Source organism: Neopsephotus bourkii, unplaced genomic scaffold (genome assembly GCF_033783945.1).
Source record: "Neopsephotus bourkii isolate Nb327-2 ecotype Australia unplaced genomic scaffold, CSIRO-AGI_Nbou_v1 NB_1634, whole genome shotgun sequence".
Classification (NCBI taxonomy): Eukaryota; Metazoa; Chordata; class Aves; order Psittaciformes; family Psittacidae; genus Neopsephotus; species Neopsephotus bourkii.
The window spans coordinates 10,056,642-10,075,662 of NW_026902109.1; the positions used below are offsets into that span (position 1 = coordinate 10,056,642).

The window sequence follows — 19,021 nt, forward strand, 5'->3', positions numbered from 1 at the left end:
GTTTGATATGTATTTTAACACTAGAGAAGGTGTAGGTTCACATGACTTCATTTTGCCAATAACCTACAAGCATTATTTGGGGCAAAAAGCTTGCCACTAATTAAAAATCCTGTAACAGAGAATGAAAGAGGAGTCTTTATATGCCTTTGTATCTAACTCTTGGCTAAATGAGTTCTGAGATCCTGGAGCACCCAAGTGTTCTGATAATCCACTGGCAGCTCTCCTACATCAGCAGATACCTCGTTTAGAAATAACCAGCTCCTTACTTACTAGAGCAAATAAGGGAGTGGAGTCAAGCTTTGGTATGCCTCATCACAACCTCACATCAGGAGACAATCAGCCTGACAGTTTGCTTCCCCTCACCCACTAACTCCCCCAGGATTTTATCACATTGGTCCTTCAAAACAAAACTGTAAACAGAAGTCACTTGATCAGGCACATTTGTCTCATCAGTAGTAGGAACAGCAAAGCATAGAAACAGTATTGCACAAGTACCACCCTTTTTATTAACGATGATGTCCCTTTTTACAGCTTACCCTGTGCTGTCAGAGTAACAGGCTTTGCCCTGTGCCAGCTGCCACTTAAGGCTCCTACTGGCTCCAGCTGCTGGAGCAATGCATGTTGAAAGACTGCAGTGAATAGCTCTATGGACACAAACTTTATTATGCAGCGCTATCGTGGCAGCACATGCAACCAGACCTGGTAGCGCAGCAGTACAGCTATGGGACTTGAGCATGCCTTGTAGCTCTGGCCCAGGGCTAGCTGGTGAGCGTGTCAGGAGACTATCTCGGTGGCCACTCTGTTCACTTGCAGGTCCAAGAAATATTGCTGCCTTTCCAGCAACTGGCTGGCAGGAAGGAAAGGGCCAGTCCAGTTACGTGGTGTCAACAGGCTCTTCCCAGCATAGATTCCTTCGGTTTCACACTAATTGTAAATAAAATAGGAAGGGGCACCAGACAGGTCTTGCAACTGATTTGATTGGTGACTATGCAAGCATGTCCTCTGTCCCGCAGTGGCTGCCCTGCTCAGAGGGACTGCCCAGCTATGGAGTCCTTCATGTGCTCCCAGTTGTTGTAGAGAGCGTAGAGGCCAGTCAGTGTCAGACCTGCAATGCCACCTCGTGCTATCCCACGCACTCCACCTGGAAAAGAAACACAGATTGAAACCCATTAAAGTTACATCTGAGGGAATGGTCAGCTATAGTGGCTTCCTAGAAGCTGTTCAGATGCAGAGGCACTTCAATGAAACAGTTTTTCTCTTTTGAGTAACTTTCCAGAAAGGGTACCTGTGCTAATTCTACACCCCCCCGCCCCAACCTACCTCCAGACTTGAGAAAGGTCATTCCTGATCCTGACACTAATTCTGCTGGTATGACTTCCTCTCTGTTAGCACTACTGCCTCAGAACACTACTGCTGCAGAACACTTGAAGCAAAGGTGGCTTTTCCCAAGTCCTACTTTCTGTTCCATCTGTTCTCAGCACAGGTCTTTACAGATAGATATGATCTCTTCCTGCTTCAGGAACTCCTCCATTTGATATTTCAGATGAGGAAGAATAATAATGGTTGTCAGTTACAGTAACTGGATTTGGGGAGAAGGAGAAAGGGACAGGTGGGAACAAGCGAACACAACAGCAACTGATACGGACATGACCCTGGGCTCCAGAGATACTTGGGAGCCCTCACACAGAACTCATCACTGCTTTGGTGTCTTTGTAATTTTAAAATCTTTCTTGGGGAAAAAAAAAAAGTAGATGAAAGGGATCGACGGGCAAGAATTTACTGGGGCATTCACTGAACACCTGCCTTTATCCTTGCTGCTATTAATAGTCAAAATGACCATCCTGCAATGGCACAAATTGAGTCACCCAGGTGATCACATTTTTTAGTTACTATTTTTACTGCTCACTCAAGACTTGAAGCTTGTGCAAGTTGTGAAGGTAAAACACGGCAAGTCTGGCTACTACCAGCAGCCAGCGCATCTGGCTGGAGCTGGGAGTCAGATGGCGTAACAACACCATTCTGCCAGCAACAGCTGTGGTGTACAGGGGCAGAAGTAGAGACTTCTGTTACTATTCCTAAACATCAAAATGTCTCTACCCCTCAGTAAAAGGAGTGCCTTGGTAAAGCTCCCAGAATGCATATAAATATACAGGAACCCTGACAGTATGACCCTCAACACCAGGAAAACTTCAGAGCTTGATTCTGCAATGTTTATCAATCCTAGCTGAAGCAAGTTAGATAATGTGTCCAGTATACAGAACAAGGCCATGTTCTGCTTACAGCCAGATAATGCCTGCCTGCTTCACTGGGAAAGCCGACTGGAACTCAGGTTCCTCAAACTTGAAAAGAAATGCATCTCAGTAATCAGTGATTATTTGTTTTTTCAATTCTGAGTCATAAAGCTGTCTCACAGAACTGCAGTTAGGCTTTTAGTGGGGCAAGAAGCTGCTGGCGTCAGCTAGACCGAGACTGCACTACCTGTGCTGCAGGGTTAAACAGATTTCATCAGAGCCGTTGAACCCACTCACATTGCCCAGGCATGCAATGGTACCAAACCGCTGCAGAAGCGATAGCAGAAGTTGGACTTGGTACACAAAGTCATGTGTAGCCATAGCTCCAGAAATTTCACTCCCAGACCAGCTGTGATGATTCAGGAGTTTTTTTGGATATAAGCCTGAGTTCACTGCTCAAACTGTTGAGAACTCAGCAGCTCTAAGAAAAGGCATACTGTTTATGCACCTACCTGCCTAAAGGATTTAGGAATGCAAATGCAGGCTTCTATTTTTGATAATTCATCCTGAATTTGTTGCATAAAAAGCTTTTCACATGAAGGGGTTGCAGCTGGGTGCACAGAGCTAACCACATGCAAGCAGCTTCTGGCAAAAAGCCACAGGTGAAATTCAAAGGATACTTTGTGCAAGTATTTGAGATAATCTGTAAAAATACTAAGTCCTTGTTACTTTTGGGAAAAATGAATAAAACATTAGGGAGACTGATTTTCTTGCTGCTCGTATTTAGGAAACAATTGCTTGCAGAAGAAACTCGCAGAGGGTCCTAACCATTATGGTGTACAGGGAAATGCACAAGATGTGGGATATCCTCGTAGGGTGCAATGCAGTACAGAGGTGCAACTATTCCTGTACTCTTCCCTCAGCCCCCAAGTTCAATTCCTTTTATTTCCTGCTAAAATACTATTCTTCCTAAGGAATAAAGGTAGGCTGAAGGCTGATGAAGGCTGGTTCCTGACTCTGTGAAGTCATGATTGTATGAAAAATGTTATCTTCTTTAATTTTCACAGCTAAGCACCTGTGCACACTTAAGACACAGTGCTGCTAAGAGGTATTGCTCCTAACACAAAAATGTTGTTAATACTATCATGTGCTGGGGTTAGCCAGGTCAGGATGGCAGCTCCTATCCACTTACACAGTGTCAACCACAGGGCCAAAAGCAGCCTGCAGGTCTCGCAGACAGCTTGGGGACCATGCTGAAGATGTTTCAGTGAGGTCTGCTTCATGAACAGAAGCAGCTGCTATAGGTCTTTCCTGGGTTAGAAAAAATCCAAGAAGAAAACATGCAAGAAATGTTTCTTACCAGGTTCCCTTCTGCTTTATTTCTGCTACATAATTTTATCAGCAATTTGTTCTGTAGCAGTTACACCTGGTTTCTGAACCACCCACAGTAATTACAAAAAAGGGAAAGAAAAAAACTTTTTCTTTCCCTAAGTGGTTAGATTTGCATTTGAGTAAATAGCTCCAGGTCTGTGGCAGGCTTCAAGCAGTAAAAGCACTGCAGAATGCAGCCCAGTTGCTGGGCAGAAAATGTTAAACCCTCTGAGAAGATTACCTTGTTCAAAAAGTAAATTAAGAATTCTCCACTCCCACCCCAGCTGTGTTTGCGAGATAGAACATGTTCCCACCCCTACTCTGCAATCACTCCCTGTAAGCCTCTGATAGAGAGTCTACCTTGACAAACCCTGGTAGAAACATGGTCGTAAACCTCTAATCTTGCATGTCTGAGCAAGATAACTTAAAAGTTCCAGCTGACAGACACTTCTGAAATAAGGTATTTCTGAGATCGGGCAACTTGCACAATAGTTGAATATTGCTGTCGGCTTCCAAAGCTATGTCTGATGCTCTTTAAGTGATAATTTAGTCTCCCGGTTTTAGCTGCTGCACCCTTTCACCACAGAGTTACTTCCCTCTTCCGTGCATTTGAAATATGTTTCAGAGTACACTGTGCAATGACACAGCATTCTAATAGCGCAGCTTTGTATTTCTTCATGGCATAATCCACTCCTAACACTGAACTGGACTTGTATAGCAGGTAAAACCATTCTCTGTATCACATAACATGAGGGCAAAACCTTCCATTTAAGACCTTACTGTCTCCAATTTCAGAATTTCTTACTCCACTATGCTGGGATAGTTCCTGGAATGTTTAAAGCAAGAACCACCCAAGAGCAAACATCAGAAATACCTTAACTGAAAACCCAGGCCAGGCCCACATATTTATGCCAAACGAAGTAAGTATAATAGTCAAGCTGTGATTAGTTTTCTGCCTTCCAATCTCTCTGTTATTCAGAATGCAAACAGTTTCTTTCCATTTAGGGCTTCAAGAACAGGGCTTATTTTAAAGGTCTTGAATTTTGTACAAGGCAACATCAGTTTTGGTCCAAACGCAAGCACAGCGGTAGCTAACCAGACCATCTGAACCATCAGGCAAACTTTTGTTTCAACATCTGTGGGCGGTCCTATGTCAGTAGAAAATTTGAACAGTTTCTTCCTGCTCCAAGGGGGTCATCTTGTGAAATCTTGTGTCGACAAACTCTGTGGGTAGAGAAATTACTGAGGAAACTGATGAGCCTCTCTCTAGAATTAAGATATATTCCAGAAAAGCACATTCCACTTTCATACTGCTGCAGCTAAGCCAGTACTGTGGTTAAAATACAGAAACAGCAAAGCCTGAAACAGGGACCATTCCTTGTAGTTACTGTGGTGTGAAGGCTAAATTAGAAAACCAGTAAGAATTTACAATTTAATTTACAAGTGTCCAAGTATTAAAGCTGTTGGGTTTACTTTGCAAACATTATTAAAATTGCCTGTCTTCTGACTGAAAGCAGCAGCACCTGACAGGAGACTGCTTCAGCTACTGTAAATGGCAGCAAGAACCCTGCAAATCCCTGCAGCACTGAGAACTTGGTTCAGTGTTTCTGCTTAGCAGAGCTGGGCAGAAGGTAGCACTGCTCTCAGTGGCCACATGTATTCTTAGTCATTAGCTCTCCAGTAACTAAGCTCTGGAGTACCTGCTTATACTTTGCCCTTCTTTCTCCCTTATTTCAGACAGAAACAAAATCCCTTCACTAAACACTACTTGATTAATAGTCTTACAGACCACTTATAGTCTGTATTTGATTAATTGTCTTACAGACTATTTAAGACAGCAATCTATCTTAAAAGCAGATTTGAATAGAGGTTCTTAATTTCTAACATGCCTGACAGCCCTGAACTTCAAAGTTCAGAAGCAAATCCTTTACTTCCCTTCCTCCAAATAATGCAGAAAAATAAGATATCCCAGGGCCATACCCACAGAAGTCTACAAAAAGCTCCCCTTTCCCCCTCCCCACTAAAAAGAAACAAGAAAAAACACTGCCTAGCCCAAAGAAAAACACAGATTGAGCCCCAAGGGGGGGAGGCTTTTAAAGATCAAGAAGTACTTAGCCAACACAACTGCCCTGAACTCCTACCCACTGAATGTCACAAAACTGATCTTTAGCTCTGGCCACGCTTTACTGCTAGCAATTATCCATTTAGCCCTTCTTAATTAATTCATAGCATATTGACTTTTCAGGGTTGTGTTCTGAGGTTAAATGACAACTACTCCCTTCAGCTACTTCTGCGCAATTCCCTTCTTTTTCAGACACACACTATTTTATACCAAATTATGTAACACCTATTGTGCAAAAGGCACGAAATTCTCCATCTAGTATCGAGTTCCTACTGACAAGTACAGTAATCAAAGTAATTTAGTTTGTGCAACACAGTATTTTTGTTCCTGTTTTCCCTAACCTCAGGGGGGGGTTGGGGATTATCTAAGGAAGAGTATCTATAACCTGTATAACCCTCAGGTAAGAAAGAAATGTTATTTAACTTCCTTGCTTACTGAATTCTCTGTCAGGAATTTCAATGAGAAACTATGGCTGTCACAGTGGGTCAGATGAAAGTCTCACCTAGCTGAGGATAGTTTTCCTGAGTGACCGACCATGCATGCCTGAGGAGCAGTGCAAGATCCTCAGCCAGCTCTACTTTTGTGACATGATGACTGGAACCATATGTGTTTTCAAGGTGGCAGGAAATATTACTGACAACAGTGCATTTCTTGCTACTTTCAGAAACTAATACAATTATGAGAAAACAAAATGAAGGTGCTTGATTTAGGAAAAAAAGGTTGAAAACACATGCAAAATGACTAAATATTTAAGTTCTATTACTATGTGTGCTTTGTAACATTTAGCAGAAAAAATATAGCATAACAGATCTTAATTTTAGCCTTTGCTTGAAATTAAAGAATACAGAATAATATCTTATTAAATAGAAAAGGCATCCTCGTGGACTCAGAATATCAGCCTGACTTTTAGCAAAACTCAAACAGGGCTAAGTTGCAACAGCATTTCTACTACATACGTCACTGGCAAAGGAACATAAAGGTGTTTCTTTCACCTATCATTCACCTTTTACCCAGAACATTAAGTTGTGAATTCAAAATGCAGTTTCCATGAAGTTGCAAGTTTAGTGTAACAAGTTAATACTGTACTCACTTTCCCACATTTGGGTTAAATCTAGTAAGTAATCTTGATTTTAAATTTCATTTCAATAAACATGAAACCTAGAGATCACTAGGTCAAAGGAATCAGCTAGCATGCTGTTTCAAGGCTCCTGAAATCAGTTTTATTTTCAAACGCAATTGAAAATCTGTTAACCTAAGCCATACAGAATGCTGAGACAGATCTCAGGCAACATTTGATTTATAATGGCAAGTTAACAGGATCTGGCTAATTTTAAGGACTATCAGAGGTTTTGGGGACTTAACTGCTTTAGTCACTTGCAATGGGGAACTGATAGTGATTAAAGCCACTTCCAGTGAACACAGGGAGGCTGAACTTCCACAGTCTTCATGTGCAGACCTTTTAATGCTCTTTTATCTTCTTACACAGAAGCTGTGTGTTAAGTAACCTTGCTCAAAACTGCTCACAATCTAATGGTTTTAGAACATGCATAGTTTGGAAAGCCTTTTTTTGTTTGACTGCTGGTATTTTGGTAATGATTAACATCATTTCAAGGCCAGGTTGGATGGGGCATTGAGCAACCTGATCTAGTGGAAGGTGTCCCTGCCCATGGCAGGTGGGTTGGAATGAGATTATCTTTAAAGTTCCTTCCAACCCAAACCATTCTATGATTCTATAACACTTCTACAAGGATAAATCCTTCAAATTTTTCCCACTACTTTCTTCCATTTATTCACCCCCCTCAACAAAAGCTTAACAGTTTGTTTCAGAAATTCAGTTTAGGCTTTCTGGTGTACAGAAGGGTATTTTTCGGAGCAACAGGGCTGCTGATGTGATTCTTCCATCAGTGCTATGTTTAAACAAACCATAAAGTCATAATAAAAAACCTGTCATACTTTATGCAGTTTCTTGTAAACATATTCCTGATCTCTTTACAAAACAGGAATGATGGAGGTGGGAAATCTGAGCGTTTGAATAGCACTGCCTCCAACTTTGTAGATTACAGAACAGCCTTGATTTGAAATGGTGCATTTGGGGGAGTTTGCAGCTGATGCTAAAATGTGGGGATTTAGAAGTGTCCCTGATAGTTTTCGAATTTTCCTTTTTCTATGCCAACACGACATTCCATGTAACACAGGAAATGATTACAATCCTGGTATGTCATAATTGTGAACTGATCATTTGCATGTGGCTGAAATATTCCAGGTTTCCTAGGTAGAGATACATATTGATGCTGCATAAAGGCATAACTTCTATGGAAGCTTTACCATACAGAATTAGGAAGGGTATTCTGGCATAAGTTGACAGGGTAAGAAGCATGGGAGAAGCAGCAAGAAGGACAGAGCATGAAAGAAAAAAGGAATATAAAACTGGAATTCTCAAACTGATGTCAGTATAATCTTGTTCACTTACAGAACTAACCCTTGACCTTTAAAGGTATACTGTGCCACTCAAATTTCCTGCATATGGCGAAAACCACGTTTCTTTTGAGTTTCTGTGCACTACAGTTCATATGTATGACACATACTTGAAATACAATACAGCTACTGATTACATTTACCTTTATCAGTGCTACTACTGGCTGAGTAGATCCTATGTTACAAAACAAAGTCCCACTGTGCTTTGGCAAGAATTTTTTTTGTGGTATCAGGTGACTGTGCATGTGACTGGGATAGTTATCCATGGTTGCACTGCGCCAGGAAAAAAAGAATTACACATAATGACAGCTCTATACTTCTGAGAGGTAATGGGGAAGCTTTTGCTGGAGTGCAAGATGGCAATCCTCCTTCTTAATAACTTCCTGTAAGAAATGCTAAACTTCTATGCTGCTACCCTATCCAAATGTCACTGGTTATCTCTTATACCACTCATGAAATTCCAAATAACAGCTATGCACTCTTGCAAGGTTAAGTACACAAGATAGTATTTATGAAGGCTACTCAGGCCAGTCATTTTTGTTCAATTAGTCTAGGACAGCAGGAAAATAAGACTTCTCAAACTGCTTTGGCCCAGATATAAAGCTGAACTTCAGAAACACGTATTTAACTGAGCCTCTAAGACACTGAGGCTCAGCTAAATATGTAAAAGTACATAGGTTAATTCTAGAATTACCTCCTCAGTAATGAATCATACAGCCAAACCTTTATTAAGGTACTTAAAACTAGTATTTTTTTTTTACTGTGGTATTCAATCCCTGGTACCCAGTAGTCCTCTAAAAAAGATGAACCCTCCAACTCTTCAGCTTGGAATATGTGTTAACAGGTGTTTTCCTGAAGAAACTCAGACTCCCTCTTCTGCCAACAATTCAGTTTGCATTAGCAAACCAACCTTAAATCCATGCTGTTCTCAAATAACATTGTTAGTTTTGACCACTATGCAAAGATTAGAGTCCTACCACAAGACAACTGTTTCACAAACAGTTAAGTAGTAACTTTACACATATATCAGTCTCTCTGTGTGTAGGGCTTTTCAGCTCTGGTACTATCACATGAATCACCTGTAGTAAGTTTCACCTTGATGCATTCAAGCTGTGTTCTGTGTATTCCTCCCCAACTCCATTTCACTTTGGAAGGTAGCTCCCATTTGCTTGCATCCACTCATGGACTTGAGAAACTATTGGTTTTATTCCTGCTATACTTAAAAAACATGGCTCAGAATGAGCTGCATATTCATTTTATACAATCTCACTATAAATCTGAGTGAACATCTGAATGTTAATTCAGCTTATACGTGTAACAGACATAATCTGGCTCACATGACTGTTAGTGCTGTGCAAGCTGGAAAGAATAAGATCTAATTCAGCTGGAACTTTTTAAGTGCATGTTTTCCTTAAGTTGTCTTAGCTGGGTGAAAAACAATGTGTGGGTTAGGGGACATTGAACTTAATAGGTCTTGGTTCCTACTGCACCATTTTCATACTGCAGTTTTCAGAGCAGGACAGTATTTCGTAAAAGTAGTGAGAATCCTAATAACTAGGATAAAACTACAAGAGAAGAAAAACTAGAAACATTTAGTTACTCTACCAGTGCTTTTGTATAGCATTCCTGTCAAGGTTCCAGCAGCAATGGTATTTAGGTCATCTTCTGCACCTCGTGTTTTTTCTATGACGACTCCAAATGCACTGTAAAGTAGAGCTGGAAAAGAAGAACATATTAAATTAAAGTTAACTGAATCTCTCATTCTCCGAGACACAAGGCTTAGAATCAAATCTTGGTGTAACTATTTAGCCCATGCTTCTGCAGCACAGATTCTCTGTTTACTTAAAGGGGAGGGGGGGGATCCTCAGCAAAATCCCATCTTTGGTGTTTTTTTTCCAGACCTATTTCTATTTTACAGATAATTTTTCTTTCTCTAGCTGTAGTTTGGTTCTAAAGTAGCATTCTTCATGGCATCTAGTACTGCCTCTAGACATGATAAATATGTGATGTACAGCACTGACTGAAGTTTAAGCCCATTTTACTAGTTCAAATTCATCTGGAAAACTTTTGAGGGTTAAACTCTGTACTGGGAGGCTTTATACTGTCTTGTGTGGATGGCATAAAACTAAACTCGACACCACTTTCTAGGCAGCAGAGAAAATAGTTTCCCATATGTGACTGAGATGAAATATAAGTTAAGTGCAGCATTCAGATCATGTTATTAAGGGCTGGGGTACAATGTGCTGCATTTCCCTTATAAATGACTATTGAATTGGGATTTGACATTTACAGCTACTCCATCTCTGCCTGCGAGAACTTTGTCCCCAGAGGGCAGTTTGTTTTGGGAAAACTTTGGGGACTGTCTGGAAAGAATTAGAAATGTGTGGGCTTTTAGTATAAGTGCATATATAATCTATTGTTTTGAGGAAGGGTGAAGGCACCTACATCCTCCCTCCTAATATATTCTTATTTCATGCTGACATGGAACAGTAGAATATGTCATCATTTTACAGTGATAAAGACATTATGCCACTTTTAATTCATCACTTGTCCTCCAAAAATTTGAAATCTGTGTCTGTTGGAAAGCATGGAACTCCTTCATAAGCAACTCTATTAATGTCAGTGAGTTGAATGGTACCATCTTTCTGCATTCGGCAAAGGCAATGGTATTTTACCTTGTCTTAGTAGCATGTAGTATTAATAATGAGGGAAGGAAAAAGCTGAAGTCAACATTGTTTAAAATAGTTTAACACAGATGTTGCTACCTCTATTCAGGAAGTGAATGACACAAATTGTCAGTGGTGACAAATGGAACTTCTGAGGTACGTAAATGCTGTACAAGTGAAATAAGATTAAAAATAATACTTCAGCTGCTTGAAAAGAACTTCTCTGGTAGCTAGGACAAGGCACAGATATACCAAATCCCAAAATACCAAGTTCTGCTTAACTCTATGACACAGAAGGCCATATTTTGTAAGCAAAATACCTATTTATTATTGGAATGCACAAACATTTTCTTGAGTAATCTTTCTTCAAACACAGCTGAAAAAACTGTTAATGTGTCACTTAACCTGGGACCTTGAACTGCAGTGTGCCTGCATCTCAGTTTTCAGCTATATTTTTATTAGATTTGTAATAGAAAATAAGAAAAAAACCAATCCCATCATAAAAGTCACTAGGCAGCATGTGCCTCCTAGAAGTGCCATTCTCGCAGTTGTTCAGAATCCCATCTCTAACCATGGCCTCTCTCTTATGCCTCAAAAGGTGATGTCTGAGTTAATCAGCAGGCTAATCTACTCTTTAGAAATAAGACTGAAACAAAATGCAATAAATGCAACTTAGCCTACGTTTTGATGCACTTCTCAAAATTCCAATATGTGTAGACTGGGTTATAACATGAGGTAGTATCCATTTTAAATATTGCTAGCTTCTCTTCTCTGCTACCACTTTGTGGAGCAATGAGTCCCATCATTAACCTTCAAAATATTTTCACCAGTTTTGGATTTCTCCTTTCAAAGTAACTAACTGAGCACCCTTTGGTCTTTTAAGATTGAAGGGGGAGGTGGAGTGGGCAAAGAGCTTGTATTTTCTATGGCATTAAGTTACTACAGTGACTTCTATGAAATCATCTGAAGTTGATTTTCTAAGGCAACTGATGGGATTTTTATTTCCTGTCCCCACCCAAACCTTGGTTCACAGAAGTTTTTCTCATACACCAAGCTTTTGTTCATTTTCTTTACTTTTTTTTTCTAACCTGTACTAGTTATAAGCAATGTTTATATTTAAAGTAGGTGGTATAATACATGATTTTTCTAGATAAGATACCATCATAAAAGGATTAGTCTCTGTAGTCACTATCACATTTCTTCTACAGATGAACATTTTATTGATGCTTTAACTGGAAACAGACATCAGGCAGTTGCTCACATAACCACTGAGTCTCTTCTTAGATTACTGAAGTTATTTCAGAAGTATTCAATTATATTTTTTGCCTTAAGTTGTGAATTAACTGCAATTTATTAACAAGTAAGCATTATCTATAATTTTCAGTTATTCCTCTTATTCCATAGCTGGAGTTTTTGGTTTTAATATACTACAGATTTTGGGGGTTAATTATAGGATTTTGGCCATGAATATTTCAAATACTATTTTAGCCTTTAATTTCCTTTTCAATGTCTACTGAAATGCCTTCACATCCCAAGTAAAAAAACCTGCAGCTTTTCCTGATGGATGTCATAATGAAAATTTAGAGAATAAACTTCCTCATCAAACAGTTACATCTTTGAGTTGTTTTCCTATGAAGTCATGACTTTACTTACCCAGAGATCCCAGAGTGTTAGCCCATAACGCTCCTTGCCGTGTCACCATATTTAGAATTCTATAAAGGAGTTAAAAAGGAATTAAAACTTTCAGCTCTCTGTGTTTACATTGAGGCAGTATTTAAGTAGGTGTAATGTGTCTACACTACACATTTGATTAATAAAACTGGAATAATGAACCAAAAGCCCTTCAAAACAAAACAGTAAGGAAAAGCACGTAACTTACATACATGATACCCTCTATAACGAGTACCACAAATAGCAATGAAGGCAATTATGAAAGCAAAAATTTTGTTCTGTCAAACCTTATGAAAATCTTTCTCTCTTTTCAAGTCAAACTTGCCCCTAACCAAGAATACAATCTCTTCCCTTCAAATTACTTTCTAACCCTAGCTGATAAATGCTCCTTATGTGGTTACTGCACATGGTGACTGAGAATGACTGGTACATTTATGCTCACTTGGTAGAAGACCTCCAGGAGGGCTAGACTGATCTTCTAGAAGGTACAAGCAATACAAGGACTAATGTCAGAGAGCATGGTGATGCCTGAATAAATGGTATACATATTAAAACCAAGTCTGAACTAAGGCAAGTTGGGAAGAAAAGTAGCAATCTTTTGCACTTCAATTTGTCACATTTAGCGCTCAACAAAAGGTAAAGTACCCTATGTATTTCTGTATGTACGCTTCCAGACTAGCACTAAAGAGGGAAAGAAAATCTTTAGCGCACTCTCAGGGAAGCACATTGACACTTCTTTTTGGCATTAGCTGTCTCCAGAACGGTGACAACAGCAGCAAGAAGAAATGAATGATCTTTCTCTCCCAGCAGTGTAACACTATCACAGGCATACTGCCCTGGACAGCTGACTACCACTGGAGCCCAGTTTATCTTTTAAAGCAATGAAAGCGTCCCACATCACATTCTTTCTGATTTGTATTCATTCCACACTATTTTGTCTTTTCTTATAATGTTCATTAGGGGACCTAGGCCAGTACAGAATATGGTTAGGCAATGTACTAAACAATAACAGAAAACACTTTAAAACAAGAGAAAAAAAATAATCCAAGAGACCAGCGAATTGACAGCCTCCCCCTAATTATAACCCCAGCCCCATTCTCTTAGCATTACATCAGTTATGAATTGATGTTGATTATAATAACCATGATCTAATGTTTTATTTAATTATTGATTGAATAACCATGACACATTTTGTGATACTCAATGACAGGGGATTAACAGCAAAATTCAAATTAATAAATAAAAAATATCTGTGTACATTAAGGATAAATTTGAAGAAAATATACCTAGGCAAGTATTTTCCCTGCATCTGATTAGGAAAACATGGAACTTAATACACTAGCTGAAGATGATGACCTTCAACAGCCTTTTCCCTTGAAGGGCGAGGACTAACAGCAACATGTGCAGCGACTGCCACCTACTGGGCTCGGCCCCTAGAAGGTTGCACTAACAACATGGTTTTGTCTGACTTGGTTCATTCTGAGTATGTAAAATACAATTCTGTTCATCTAGAACATTATGGAAGAATCAAAATTATGGTTGGGAATATCTCTAATAGCTCTAGGAGCAGAGTCAGTACAAGCTATACCAGGAAACGGTAAATTCTTTTTACATTGCTTTTTTACAAAATCTTGTGGGAGTGAAAATAGTTTTCCCGTTATTTCACTCCTCTAGTTTCCTATGTCTTTTTCACAGGCACTGAAGTTTTCTCACACTTATATGCAAACTACTAATAATTCTAGAAGAAGCATACTGCCAACAACAACAAAAAAATTGTTCCTATCTTAACTGCATTCTTTCAAACAATCACGTAAGGCAAAACCACGGGAATGCCACGGGCATCCATGGATGCTGTAATCCAGAAGTACTTCCACCATTCAACACTTGCTCAGCAGCATGCGCCAATGCCATCTCTAATGCAAACCCAGGCAGGCACAGCTTCTGCATTTGAATCTCTTCCTGCTTTTGAAAAGTTCAGGAAAGAAGAGTGAGTGACAGCAAAAAAACAGCTCGAAGCAAAGCGTGCTGCTTTGGGCATGGGAATATTTCAGCCAAAGTACTGGTTTGACTTTGAAGTATATTTGAGAACGAATTACTTTGATGTTTACTAGAAATATTTAATGTAAATCAGAGGACATACCAATTATCACCAAATGCAAAGCAAAAACCTTGAACTGAGTATCGATTATAACTAAAACCATTTCATAACTTGATGAACACACTGATTCTCATTTGTCCCCACTAAAGACACAAAAATACAAGCTGAAGGAAACAACAAAGGTGTACTTTTTTGGAGACTGAACACTTACTGTACATTTCTAGGTTTTGACCACGCCATATTCTGTGTCTCTTTCAAGCCAAGTCGCAAGCCATTCAGTGCACCAAATGCTGCTCCTAGTTTGCATAACACAAGTTATTACTTTTTAAGAAGAAAAGAAAGAATGCTAGAAACAAATACTGATAATAGACTTTGGTGTACAGACTGAAGTAGCTCTTTATGTAAGACCAGATTGCAGAACAAGATATTTACAACCTTATCAATTACTGTAGTACATGCATAGTACAGGTGTTACCTGGGCAGCTGGGAAAAGTGAGAAACACAAATCTACCTGTCATACAACATCCTCCAATGGTAAAAAAGGCCAGCTCAAATCTGCCTCGAGTTTTGTTGGCTCCTGTGGGCAAGATAAATTCATCTGTATCCTAGGAGGAAACAAAACAAAAGCTTTTGTATTTTCCAAGTGTACTTGCCTCAGAATGTAGGCTATATACATTTTTTTCTGTACTCCATACATTAAACTAAAGACAGATACAACCAGTGCTTCTGGAAAACTGCTGTCTATACAAGCATTCTCTACAGAGAATGGAATAAACTATGTGTATACTTTTAAAAGAATTAAAAAAAAAACCCTTAGAGCTGTTTTTTTCCCCCTATATCTCATAACTTTTTATAAACTGTATCAGGCAGCCAAATACATGAGATGTTTGCTGTTTTTTAATAACTTGCTTAATTATTTCTTACATCTTGCAGCAGGCAACTTCAGACTCACTGCTCTCTAAAAACCATTGCCTGATTACGCAGCACTGAGCAACCTATACCGATGCAGTAATGCACTGAAGTTTCCTGCTATTATGACACTAAAGGAAAATTACCTTTGTACTGAAAAAGTATTTCCCTGCACGAAGTGACCTATTTTGAAGACACGAAAAAAGCAAGGAAATACATTCAATACTGGTAATGATCAGGCATGAAATATGTGAGGTTGGTAGTTGTTTTTACTTGTGTACCTTTCTCCCACAGGGACAGGCTTGTGTTCTCCTAAATCATATTGTTCTAAAAAGCTGGAGAAAAGGGCTGAGAACTAGCATTTGTGGAGGGATAAGGTGGGCCAATGCAATCTTGGTATGAGACACTGACAAGATGCACACATGCTGATAAGGTGCTAAAGCATTAAGATCTCTAACTATGCTTCCATGCTTTCCAGTCATAGTATTATTCACCCCCAGTTTAACTGGTACATGACTGCAGGCTCAAGTAATTACATTCTAAGGGGTTTCTTAGTCCATACTTGGCACTAAACATGGATGGCAATACAAAAAAAATATACAACTTCTAAAATTATACTTTATCAATAAACTGAACCTATAATGTGTTTTCTAGCTTCTCTGTCACTAATTATTTGGAGAAATTCTATGTGTACACTAGTTATCAGCTTCAGTTTTCCCTATTGATCAAAGAGTCAAGATGAAGCAATCATTGTCTGTACGCAACCTCTGTGTTTCTATACAGACAACAACCTAGGAAGCCCATCCTTGAGCTTTCTGACAAAGGCTGGCATGCTATTTTATAATGCATATCTACCAAAGGTAACAAAAGCACTGCAGAAAACATAGTTTGCCCCTGAATCAATGGACTAATGAATAAAGTGGGTTTTAAAGTCATGAGTAGCATTGTATCATTTGCTGTTCTGGGAAGGCCAGGATCAAAATGTAAGGTTCTCAACAGTAAGGCTGACTTCCCCTCTGCATTCTGAAAACAAATGGATGGTCGTTAAATACAGGAGACTCCCAGCCCTCTATGCACAACCCCACATACAAACTGAATTTTAAACGCTCAGAGATTCTAAAACATTAACTATGTCTTTTTCCTTGAGTTTCTGGAACCACAGAACAGTTCAGATTTCAGGGGACCTGTGGAGACTCTGTAGTGCAATCTCCTGCAAAGCAGGGCCATCAAGTGCTGGTTGCTCAGTGTTTTTTGCTTCTCCAAAGATGGGAGACCCTGCAGCTTGTGTGGGCAACTTGTTTAAGTAAAATCATTTCCTCCTCACGTTTAAATGTAACTCCCTTTTATTTCAATGTACTTGCTAGTGCTAAACATAAAGAGCAGTGAAGTGTGGGAACATAAAATGCAGCCTCTGGTGTTACGCCAATAGGTGTTTTTAGAACTGTTTTATATGTTACTCATGACACTAATGCCAATACTTTCTAAAGCAAGCGTAAAAAAAATAAATCTATTAGCACACACACAGTTTGTTCTAAAAAGTGTTCTACCATTTTTAACACCAACATGTTCCCAGATGTACTGTACTGACGACGCAAGGCAACTTGAGAGGGTGTTTTTGGAAGAGGTCTAAATAATCAGTAAGCATTTTCTGACTACTCAACAAAAGCAGGCCAGATAACCACTACTGAATCCACTTCAGAGGTACATTCCCTATTTTATGACGTTACGTTGTAATCTTGGCAATAACTTCTAGTGAAAGAGAAATGTAAAAAAACAGACCCCACTAGTAGCAGTGACCAGGTGTACCATGAAACAAAAGGTACCCAGATTAGCAGATACTATACAACTGTTTACCTTCAGTGCTACTTCTGCAAAATTTCACGTTCTCAGGTAACATAAGCCATATATTCACAAATGTATAGGAAATATTAACTAAGTAAAATCATTAAGGCATGCATCCTTATCGAATTAACTTACACTGTTTCAGCTATAGTTAATATTGTTGAGAGGAAAACATTATAGGATTTGAAATTATTTTCCTTATGGTGGCCTATGGTCCATCATGTAATGTCAACTAACATTAAGCTGTATATGTAAAATAGATGCATTATTGTGCAGCCTAAACCCAAAAGCTCTATTTCTTTATGTTCTCCCTTCAGCTGGGAAATGACATAGGGAAAGTGATGTGAAATTTCTTGCTGCTGTGATGACAGCCTGCATGATGACAAAGACTATATAAGGTCTGGGGTTTGGCTGAACACCTCTGTAAACAGATCAAACTCATCACAGCACAGAAAACTAACCCATCAAGTGAGTGGAGTTTCTGCCTGCTGGTGCTGATTGAAGGAGCTCAGTGGAGGATATGACAAACGCCAGAACTTATAAAAGGGTGTGTTGGGGCTGTATGCCTCAGGACAGGGAGGAAGACCTCTGTTTTTCAATAACAGCAGGCTTATATTAACACAAGTCTTACTTATCCTCTATCTTAAAGCTGGTTGTCTTCTTCCAGACACCATGGCACCACAAGCTTTTATTAGGAACAATACTGGAAAAATCATTCCTTTCAACTGTTCATCACTTCAAGATTTCAGTACACACTATGCAACAGTACAGCGAGGTCTTCACATATGGCCACAAGAATAATGGAATCCAGTCCAAAACAATAAAACAAGCCACCTTCTCACCTGTACTAGATATCTGGGGTCCAAGTTTAAATATGGGGACAAAGGGCTCATTCCAGTTACTGAAAGAGAAAAAACAACAAACTTTAACACCACTTTTCCCAGTAAAAGTTTCACATCCGGTAAGGGGGGACTGACATCGTGTCTCGTGGAAGCAGTGAAAATTCCGCTGTTAAGTTGCACAACTGATTAAAATAGGGCACCGACGGACACCCCCCGGCTGTCCAGGCAGCGCTACAGAGGCAGCACGGGTGGGATGGATACAACGCCTCTGTGGCTGGTGCAACCGCCGCGTGACCGACCGTGGCGAACCCGGCCTCTTCCAGCTCCAAGCGCCGACAAGTGCGGCCGGCGGAAGCGTTGCGGCCCCTCAGGACCCGCGCTCGGCCGCACCGGCCTTTTGTGCAGGCGCCGCCACCTCCGGGCCCGCAGGCATGAGCTGCCAGGCCCTTCTCGCTGACGGGAAATGGATACTGACACCCACCTCCCCAGCCCTAGCCCCGCCACCCGAGCCGAGGGTGGGCGCTGCCGCAGGCCCCGCCGGTCTCCCCTTTGCTGCCGGTACTCACGTGGCACTCCGGCCAGGTCAGCGTTGGAGTACCCGACCCCGCCGGTGCCGAAGAGGCCACCGAGGCCGGTGCCCTTGGAGTTGCTGCCGCCCTCCATGGCGCCGCGGGGCCTCGAGCCCGCCGCACCAACGACCTCCGCACGATGCCGTAAAGCGCGCCGCGCTGCTTTCCGGCCCGCGCGCCAGCTGCTGCCGGGGGTGGAGCGTGGTCGCCATGGTGAGAGGGGTG

The 19,021-nt window shown here is 40.4% G+C and overlaps 1 protein-coding gene and 1 non-coding gene across 2 annotated transcripts; both read right to left on the minus strand.

The window, feature by feature from the left end:
• Positions 1–483: 483 nt before the first annotated feature.
• On the minus strand, positions 484–18,959 carry LOC133223238 (mitochondrial import inner membrane translocase subunit Tim23). The gene is made up of 7 exons (XM_061373778.1): positions 18,794–18,959; positions 18,228–18,286; positions 15,146–15,239; positions 14,846–14,930; positions 12,519–12,577; positions 9,805–9,915; positions 484–1,141 (listed from the first exon to the last, which is right to left on the minus strand). The coding sequence occupies exons 1-7, from the start codon at positions 18,888–18,890 to the stop codon at positions 1,026–1,028; spliced, it is 621 nt and encodes a 206-aa protein (XP_061229762.1). The 5' UTR covers positions 18,891–18,959; the 3' UTR covers positions 484–1,025.
• Positions 13,196–13,395, minus strand: LOC133223405 (small nucleolar RNA SNORA74). The gene has a single exon (XR_009728556.1). It is a non-coding gene; the product is annotated as a small nucleolar RNA SNORA74 (small nucleolar RNA).
• Positions 18,960–19,021: the final 62 nt, after the last annotated feature.